General features: G+C 37.9%; 2 protein-coding genes across 2 annotated transcripts; one reads left to right on the top strand and one right to left on the bottom strand.

Moving 5' to 3' along the window:
* Positions 1 to 3,045: 3,045 nt before the first annotated feature.
* Positions 3,046 to 4,716, top strand: LOC128742567 (protein-cysteine N-palmitoyltransferase Rasp). Its single transcript, XM_053838967.1, has 4 exons — positions 3,046 to 3,145; positions 3,210 to 3,952; positions 4,008 to 4,225; positions 4,282 to 4,716. Exons 1-4 carry the CDS (start codon positions 3,046 to 3,048, stop codon positions 4,694 to 4,696), a joined length of 1,476 nt encoding a protein of 491 aa, XP_053694942.1. The 3' UTR covers positions 4,697 to 4,716.
* Positions 4,717 to 4,720: 4 nt separating this feature from the next.
* Positions 4,721 to 5,264, bottom strand: LOC128742568 (peptidyl-prolyl cis-trans isomerase NIMA-interacting 4). Its single transcript, XM_053838968.1, has 2 exons — positions 5,110 to 5,264; positions 4,721 to 5,048 (listed from the first exon to the last, which is right to left on the bottom strand). The coding sequence occupies exons 1-2, from the start codon at positions 5,186 to 5,188 to the stop codon at positions 4,732 to 4,734; spliced, it is 396 nt and encodes a 131-aa protein (XP_053694943.1). The 5' UTR covers positions 5,189 to 5,264; the 3' UTR covers positions 4,721 to 4,731.
* Between the last annotated feature and the right edge of the window lie 4,131 nt (positions 5,265 to 9,395).

The raw sequence follows: 9,395 nt of genomic DNA, 5'->3' as shown, positions 1-9,395 counted from the left end.
TCTCAGAGGCCATATGAGTGGTTCCGGCCCCGGGGAGAGTTTCTTTTCTGATTCAAGCACGGAACGGATTTCGAAGGAACTTGTACGGGACCTGGAATCGACCATACGGCCTCTGAGACACATGAGATGATCGTTAATCGCTATTTTGTCGAATGCTGATGTTTTTTGATATGCGGCACGACATATTTTACTGATATTGAAATTTCATTTTATGGGAACCGGTTCCGGATTCATAGTGTCCCCCCGAATCCAGATGGTGCGCGCCATGGCTCGTAACTGCGGCAAAGTAACTGGTATGTTCACAGTCGATGATATATTTACAAAAATCAACATGTTTCAAACAAATTTTAAATATTTGGCAACTTTATCTAAAAAAGCCAGCGGTCCCCCAAGGAACTCCGGAATAACTTCGGGGCCATAAGACATATGGCCACTATCTATAGATATTATGAAAATAGAAAAGATTTTCAGGAAACTTCCCAAATTTGGTAAAAAAATATTGAAAGATAAAAACTACAAGGTATACAGCCCTAAGGGTTGTACGAAAGGGTGACGTAGGACTATATCAGATCATCAGATCTAAGACTAATGTAAACCACCGAGAACAGACTATCAGGTAATTGACAAAAAGTGTTACGTGGACGGGGGTTCATAAGTACAACGCCTGCAACTTTTAAGACAAAGAGATTTCCTTTAAAAATCTCTTGTGTGCGTCATAAAGATTGAAATGGTAATGAATGACCAATTTCTATTTTATTTGCATGAGTCCTTATCCTCCTACCACAGGGGTAAGCCCATCATAAAATAAATAAATTCAAAATAAATTCATGCGTCCAAAAACCCCACATATCAATTTTAGCTCCTTTTGCTTGATTAGTTCTCGAGTTATGAGGAAATTTGTATATTATTTGTGTGCCCCCCCCCCTTCTAAAGAGGGGAGAGGTCTCAATTTACCATATAAAAAATTCTTGCCTTCTGAAACCCCTACATACCTAACAAAACTCGTTAAGACTTTATTAGTTCTCGCGTCATGAGGAAATTTGTGTTTCATTTGTATAGGAGCCCCCCCCCCCCTCTTACGCCCGCCTTAAAATCGCTCTCTTACCCCCTATAAAATTGCTGGTCATTTTATCTATCCAACGACATATAAATTGTTCAGTTTCGTTCAGTAGTTTAGTAGTTATTAGCATTTGAAATCTTTCATTCAAACGTTACATTTCTATTTTCGTTTTCACAAAGTGCTACCCAGTCCCAGTATAGTAAACAAAGACGTAGTCCTACGTCAAAAAGTTACCACCATTTTAGTGAGTTTTGCGGTGCTAAAAATGATGTAGACCTTAGAGAGGTTAATTGAAGCCTGTAGTTTGGAATCTTACTAGGGTTGCCAAGTCTGAAAATTACAAAAACCGGCCGGTCGGTCCTGCCTTAAAAAAGTGTTGAGGGGGGGGGGGGGGGTGGAGTTTGCTGGATGAGCAATGTTGTGGAGATCAACCAATGGTAAGGGAAAAACCGGCCACTTGGCAACCCTAAATCTTACAAGACATATTCCTATGTAGAAAATACAAGGAATCGATTGGTTATAGTCCCATTTTGTGCAGACCTTGGGAAAAGGTCCATTTACCCAATTAACCTCAAAAATCATGGTAAAAGCTAATTAAATAGTTTACCTAAATAGTACTCATTTAAATAGTACTAACTCATTTACCTTCATAGGCGGTGAACTGTTAACTGTTGTCAAAACATCAGAAGAATCAAAACTCATCCATTCCGTACTGTGAGAAATGCAAGAATAGTCCATTTTGCTTAATTCACCTAACTCAAAGGCCGGGGAATAAACTCGAACAGCACCAATTCATTTGAAAAACATTAGGAGAGTTTAATGTGATAAATTCACAAACGCTCCATTTTGTCTGATTCAACAAAAATCAGTTGAAAAGTTGGTACCGAAATGTAAGCACTCAAACAAAGTTGGTGTTTTACTTTTTTTTTGTTGGATGCAAGGAAGCGCAAAAAGCAAGGGTAAGTCGCTTAGAACACTGTATGCACCTTATTCGTGCCAATTTTGTTCATTGCGTGGCTTACACATCCCTGTCACGACAGCTGTCAGTTGAAGCTGCCTCCGGTAGTGGTGGTAATAGAGGCAGACAACAAATTTTGAAACAAAATTTATACGAGACAACGCATGTATTTAATGGTGCGCAGTCTGCGCAGTATGACGAATGCAGCGTGTTGTTTCCCCTCCTTCATTTATCGTAAAAAATAACACTATCAAACGTCAGAATTTTTCCTATCTTACGTTGCCGATAACAGAAAAAAAACGAACAACTTTCACTTAGGGTAACCAACGTATTTTGGACCCCATCAGCAGCTGGACATAAGTTGGACACTTACAGCAAAATCAAATGGAAGTGTCCAAATTATATACAGCTGCAAATGGGGTCCAGAATAGGTTGGTTACCCTAACTATAGTTTGACGTCGTTTCATGATTTTTCGCTACTAATAAACCTTTGCACGGTGCCTAACCTCAACTCTGGTTTGACGTTTTTGTGTGTTTTGTTTTGATTCCCTTCGTAACCTAATTTTATTGCTAGTGGGTTTATTACTTGTAATTGGTACCACTTGTTTGCGGAAACCGGAAATACCCGACTTTTCCGAAGCAGGAAAATGATAACAGTTCTGTACAACATATATTTTTGCCCTTTTTGCAGTTTTTTGCTTCTGGGTCTTAAGGGCCAAACAGAATGCTGCGTCAACGCATCCGTCAGCGTCAATTTGACAGTAAACCCATGGGAAAACTGTCAGAATAACGCTGACGGACGCGTTGACGCAGCATTCTGTTTGGCCCTTTACGAATAAGTAATCAAAACAAACCCCACAACACTGTCAAACCTGGGAGGAAAAAAACGCACTGACATCTGCGTGCAATGCTTTATGCCATCAAATGTCTTCTTCTTCCTCACCTTTGTAAACCACATTGCATCTTTACGACAGAGTCCGACAGACACAAAATAAACAGTTTCGTTTATAGCAGAGATTGTGGCACCATGGGCTTCATCAAAATAAGTTTAGATACCGGTTTTTGCGTAGGCTTTTATGTGTTCTGCTTATGTTATTCATTTTATAAAGTGTTCACTATTAGTAACGGTAAGGTATATTATTTACTAAGTATCCGCCACAATATTTACAAAACTGCATTTTTCGATTTTAGATGGCTTGCAGAACTTTTACTACCTTGAGGAAGGTTGGTCGGTTTTCAAAGATCGTCGTCGAGATGATTACGACTGGGAATGGGAAATTTACAAAAAGTACGCAATTGATAATGCAATCATTTTTGTGATTCATTCAGCGTTTTTTGAGGCTGTACGCATTTTACGCATAAAACACATTTCTTTGATGATTTTCGGATTTGGTTGTGCAGCTATTCTATATATCTACGGTGTAAAAGTCCTGCTTATTTTGATGCTGCAAAACATAACATTCTTTACAATTAGTTGCTGGAGTGGGAAAGTCAGCTTTATATGGATCAAAGCGTTTTTGTGGATTGCTGTCATCAACAGTGTTAAAATACTTTACTTTTATGATCAACTCAACATTCTGCTTGATATCGACAACGATAGGTTGTTAGAATTTAGTATAATTATCTCATGGAATGTAATCAAATGTACGTGCTTTTGCTTGGATAAGACATCAGCAAAAAGCAAAGGCGAATGCTATCGATTGGTTGACCTTCTTGCATACTCGTTCTATTTCCCACTTTTGTTATTTGGACCGGTAATTATTTACAATAGATTCAAAGAATGCCAAAAAGTCAGATGCAAACTCGAAAATCAAAATACAACAATTCGTCTGAAGAAGTTATTTTGTCAGCTCACGACCTGTATATTTTGGGCGCTAATGATGGAAATCGGCCAGCATTTTTTCTATATAAACATTATTCAGTTAGATCTAATGGTAAATCTTTTAATACTATTTCCTCTACAAAATTCTAAATTGTTTTTATATGCAGCTTCTACAAAGTACGAATCTTTGGGTTTTATATGGATTAGGCTATCTTATGGGTCAATTTTTCTACATAAAATATGTAATATTCTATGGAATTGGAATTGCATTTGGAATATTCGATGGACTCGAAATGCCACAGAAACCTATCTGTATTGGAAGGGTCCATTTGTACTCTGACATGTGGAAATTCTTCGATCGTGGGTTATACGAGTTTTTGTTCAAGTGAGTAACTCTCAATACAGGGCCAAATGTTCTTCTAACAGTTTTCTACTTTACAGATACATCTACACAGAGCTTTGTACAAAAACTTCTTCTAATGCAAGGAAAATATTGGCTAGTTCCGTTACATTTGTGTTCATATATGTTTGGCACGGTTTATATACGTTTGTAATGATTTGGTCCGCTTTAAATTGGATTTGTGTTGTACTGGAAGGTTTTGTGAAGAGTATTTTTGGTACCAATACTCGCTTAGGAGCGTTCGTAGGGACACATGTTTTTATTTTGTCAGTGCTGTCCAATTTCTTCTTTTTTGCCCGAGAGGACGTTGGTTACATTTATATCAGAAGAACTTACTATGAAAGCATAAGCAACTATGTTGTACTTTACATAGTAGCGTATTGTTTCTATCGGACAGGAGAATGGATTAAATCCATTGAGGGTAGTAGGAAAAGTGTGTTCAAAAAAATTTTCTAATACAATAATTTATTGTAAGTTTGGACATTTAACGTTTATTTCTTTCCTTCGACCATTATAATATGGTAGCCAAATTTTGTTTTTATAGGTGGATCGGTGTATTTGGGAGCATTTATCGTAGAAATTGGCAATGCAAATGCAGCGTCCTGAAATGCGCCTACCATTGACCCGCGAATTTGCCATCCGAGGTCACCTCCTTGCCTAGCCTTATCTTCGCTATAGTTAGTAGCCACTACGTTAAAACTCTGTCCTTCCTTTAGTTTTTCCAATGCTTCTAATATTTTACCTTGCTTCTCACACAGAATATGTCGTACTTTAACCGCATTGCCACCTTTTTTCTCTTTGCCGGCAGCTGTAAACATGAAGCCAGAAGTAAAAACATCGATAAAACGATAATTTTGTAAATTTCTCACCCTCGTCAGTATTTTTCTTTCCTCCTCCTTTGGCTGGTACGTTTTTAGCTGCGCCTTTAGATTCCTTTTTAGGAGGCATTGTATGTTATTTGAATTGTAACGAAACGAAATTTTACTGAAAAGCTCGGTTCAAAACGTAAACAAAAACATTTTACTTTCTTGAGGTTGCTGGTTGACAAAAGGCCGATGACACCTGAAGCCCTATAACGGTAAAGTTTGGGTGACTGTCATCTTAAGCCCTATAAAGGTATAAAGTCTGATCGACTAAAATTCCCAAGGGGTTTCCAGTAAGGCGCATAAGTGCGTAGTAATCCGAGATTACTTTTGTAATCATTTACGCATTACACTGAAACCAAAATGCACGTTCTATTAAAGTGTTTCAGCATATGGATTTTGAAATAGCACTGCACCATGATTCCAAGAACGTTTCTCATCAGATTCTGAAATAATTAACTTTCACTTCAAGTGATCCTGCACATAATCCACGAATCAACGAAAAGCATTTTTGTTACATATTTTTTTAACATCACTTTGAAGTGGAATTCATTTGAATTCACCCCACTGGTTTTGTATACAGTGATTTTCAAGTGTGAAACACTTTCGATCCATTTGTTTTGTTTTTTAATGCCAAGCAGAGCTGCCATAAATACAGATATTTGTGCATGCATAAATTTGGAACCCTACCGTTTTCTCCGGAGTATTTAATTTTCTCGATCTAATCTTTTAAATAACAGAAATAGTTTATGGACTACTTTAAAATTCATGAACATTAGTAGAGCCAGAAATCACAGCAACTGAAATAATTGATGGGTCCCAAATTTATGTTTGCACAAATATCTGTATTTGTGGCAGGTTTGATGCCAAGTAACGTTTATATTGACGATATAGTAAAATGGCTCTGGCGATAGCGAACAATAGTTTCAGTTCACGGTTCACGCCAATCTTCCGGGGCAACGCGAATTATGCTGAATTGATCCGTCGGTTGTACGAAATACAGTACAGTGGAATGCAGAAGCAGTTAAAATCCATTGATTCGTATTTAGGTAAAATTCGTTCGAGAATATGAAACAGTCTGCGGAAACCGCGAGATATTTCGCTGACCATGCTCGGTCGATGTAAATTTTGCTGTTTGAATAGGTTGGAATGTGAAGTACAGACTACCGGCTTGTTTAGGAACGTAAAACTAAAATAGACGCTTCTAATAGCGCTATTTTAATCATTTAAATATTTATCAAATAATATTACTTTGGTCGCTAACATTATCTGGTTTATAACGTAAGTTGTAGAAACCGAGTGTAACATGTTGACAGTAAATACACATTACCAAATATCGCTTTCAGAAAGCAGCATAAAAATCATCCATCTACCAAGCATGGAAAGGAAACTGCCTTCTTGGCGCAGTAACATTTCGTACCTCGAGTATCACTTTTTCAGTTCTACGTCGATAGCTTTCGATAGTCAGTGGACCAGCCATTAACTGCGTCAAACAATGCGAAACCAGACGCCGCCAGTCTGTTCAAATTGAAATTGCCTCGTCGGATTGAGCGCAGTTTGCTCAAGAACTTCAGCAGCGTTTAAATTGTGGCAAGCCTCCGCGATGACATGTCATTGAGATTGGAGCAGCTATCACCTAAGGCTCGTCGTGGCAGGGGAGCCGGCCAGCAAACGGAAACCATTTTCTTCATTGGACAGATGGTTCAAAAAATAATGCGTGGTTTGCTGGCTCAGCAAGTGCCATGTCATTGCTGCTACAACGAGGTTTCAACTCAGTGAACAGATTAACAGGCTCGAACCCAGTAAACCATTTGGTTTGTATATCTCGATTGCAACTGAGGTATACGAAATCATATCTGAACGAAAAAGTTATATTTCACGCCATATAAGAACATATATGTACCAAAGTGGAGGCGATATACGTGCGAACATTTTGACAAATGTTTGTAATTCTATTTTGCGCAGTTTTTATAACACGCGACTATATACTCCTGAATATATGATTAAGATATAATCAAATATTGCAATTGTCTATCCTGCTTTATAATTCACAGTCATGAATTGTATATGAAGACACGCACGACTGCAAAACAACTTATTGTTCACTTCGATTTGACATACTCTAATCATTATACAATTCCAATGTGAAATTGACATGAAAACGATTTAATGTGAACTTTCTATTACGATTTTGTGTTATCTGGGAAGGAAGTAATCGATTTTTTGTGTGTAAAATCTGTCGGTAACGCCCTCCAGAAATAGTTTGCCAAACGCATCAAAAAATATCCATGTACCTTTATCAATATTTCTTTGTGCTGGAGTTACATAAACCTTTGCACGGTGCCTAACCTCAACTCTGGTTTGAAGTTTTTGTGATGTTTGTTTTGATTCCCTTTATAACTTAAATTTATTGCTAGTGGGTTTATTACTAGTAATTCGTACCATTTGTTTGCGGAAACCGGAAATGTTCGACTTTTCCAAAGCAGAAAAATGATAGCAGTTCTGCACAACATATATTATTGTCATTTTTGCAGTTTTCTGCTTCTGGGTCTTGCGAGTAAGTAATCAAAACAAACCCCACAACACTGTCAAACCTGGGACGAAAAAACGCACTGACATCTGCGTGCAATGCTTTATAGCAGCGATGGCAGCGACATCAAGATTTAGTTTGCCACTTACTGTTCGAGCAGTGTTCTATTGAAGGATTACTTGTAGATTACATAAAAACCTTTTACACACTTTTTGTCGATTACCTGGTACACAGAGAACAGACTACCAGGTAATTGGGTCCTAAAGCCCTATGTCGTTTTTAGCTTGAATCGATGAGGTTAGGGTTAGGAACACATATTTCGATATTCAATTTTATATTTTTAGGCTATTGCCGTTAAAAACCTTTTTTTTTAATTTTGTGAAATTTTGAACAAAAAATAAACATTTGGGCAACCTTATATAGACAAACTATAGTTGTGCATGGTTGTGTCAAGCGGTGTCTAGACAACACGAATTATAAAAAGAAACCATAGTATGTCTTGAAATGTCACGGAAAACTTTTTGTTTACCTTCACGCTCATGTGATAGTGTGTCAAAAAGTCAAAAGTTGCAAACTCAGGAAATGGCTTGGCAATCGCGACCTAAAACATTTTCTGAGTTTACAGCTCATTTTCCGGTTCCGGTCATCTCAGTTTAATTAAGGCCTTTGTCAAAATCAGCAATAAGCGTAGCGACTGCACTTGGTCGCAGCGTGGATGGCTTCAGTTTTCGGATGCAACACCCGCCATCGAGATGCGACCGTGTTTGGTTAGAAACGCACAGAAATTTTTGGTCTGCCGTTCGCCCTACTGCTGATTCACATCGGAGTAGCAGAACATACCAATCTGATTGATAATACGGTGCCAGTTTCGGTTGGCGTTTTTTTTTCATACTGTTCTGCGGGTTGATTGTACCGAGATTATACTGTTGGCCATCAGTTTGACATCGTTTAGTCATTCTTAGCGCAAACTAGATTTGGACAAAGTCTGGCACCGTGAATCGATGGAATGGAATACATTGCCCGAATCAAAACTTTTATCCGATAACTAACACAAATTTGATGTTCCACTTCCTCACGACCAGCAAAACGCAGACAAGCACAAGAGACAACTGCGAAGCTGTAACTGTCAAAACGATCAGCTGCTCTAATGTCAAACCAGAGTTACCAGTGAGAAAAAGTTATCATTGTTGCCAGAAACGTGTTATTTTCGTTATGTCAAGGAAGATCTCTAATGTCAAGGGAGAATAAATTACAATATTTTTGTTTTTTAATTTTTTAGTGCTCTGCATCTTTTTAAAAAAGAAAAAACTATACTCTGGTAGTCATAATGGGAAGCTTTATCGTTCCTTCTAAAAAAATCATCTTTTTATCACAAATTTTAGGACCCAATTGACAAAAAGTGTGTAAAAGATTTTTATGTAATCTACGAGTAATCCTTCAATAGAGCACCCCTCGAGCAGTAAGTGGCAAACTAAATCTTGATGTCGCTGCCATCGCTGCTATGTAACTCCAGCACAAAGAAATATTGATAAAGGTACATGGATATTTTTTTATGCGTTTGGCAAACTATTTCTGGAGGGCGCTACCGACAGATCTTACACACAAAAAATCGATTACTTCCTTCGAGCCTGTTAATCTGTTCTCTGTGCCTGGTAGTCTGTTCTCTGTGCTATCATCATTCCCAGGTAACCAATAAGCATTAAAATAAGCAGTAAATCAGTCGTTTATTAGCATCCCTGGCGTTTTATACTGCAGGTTGTTG

This window comes from Sabethes cyaneus, chromosome 3, assembly GCF_943734655.1.
Source record: "Sabethes cyaneus chromosome 3, idSabCyanKW18_F2, whole genome shotgun sequence".
Classification (NCBI taxonomy): Eukaryota; Metazoa; Arthropoda; class Insecta; order Diptera; family Culicidae; genus Sabethes; species Sabethes cyaneus.
This window is presented reverse-complemented; position numbering and strand designations above follow the sequence as displayed.

Excerpts from the sequence above, each read along its gene's own strand:
- LOC128742568 (XM_053838968.1), bottom strand. The coding sequence starts at position 5,188 with ATGCCTCCTAAAAAGGAATCTAAAGGCGCAGCTAAAAACGTACCAGCC. Across the intron at positions 5,049-5,109 it reads AAAGAAAAATACTGACGAGG|CTGCCGGCAAAGAGAAAAAA; the intron begins GTGAGAAATTTA and ends TCATGTTTACAG.
- LOC128742567 (XM_053838967.1), top strand. The coding sequence starts at position 3,046 with ATGGGCTTCATCAAAATAAGTTTAGATACCGGTTTTTGCGTAGGCTTT. Across the intron at positions 3,146-3,209 it reads AGTGTTCACTATTAGTAACG|ATGGCTTGCAGAACTTTTAC; the intron begins GTAAGGTATATT and ends TTTCGATTTTAG. Across the intron at positions 4,226-4,281 it reads TTATACGAGTTTTTGTTCAA|ATACATCTACACAGAGCTTT; the intron begins GTGAGTAACTCT and ends TCTACTTTACAG.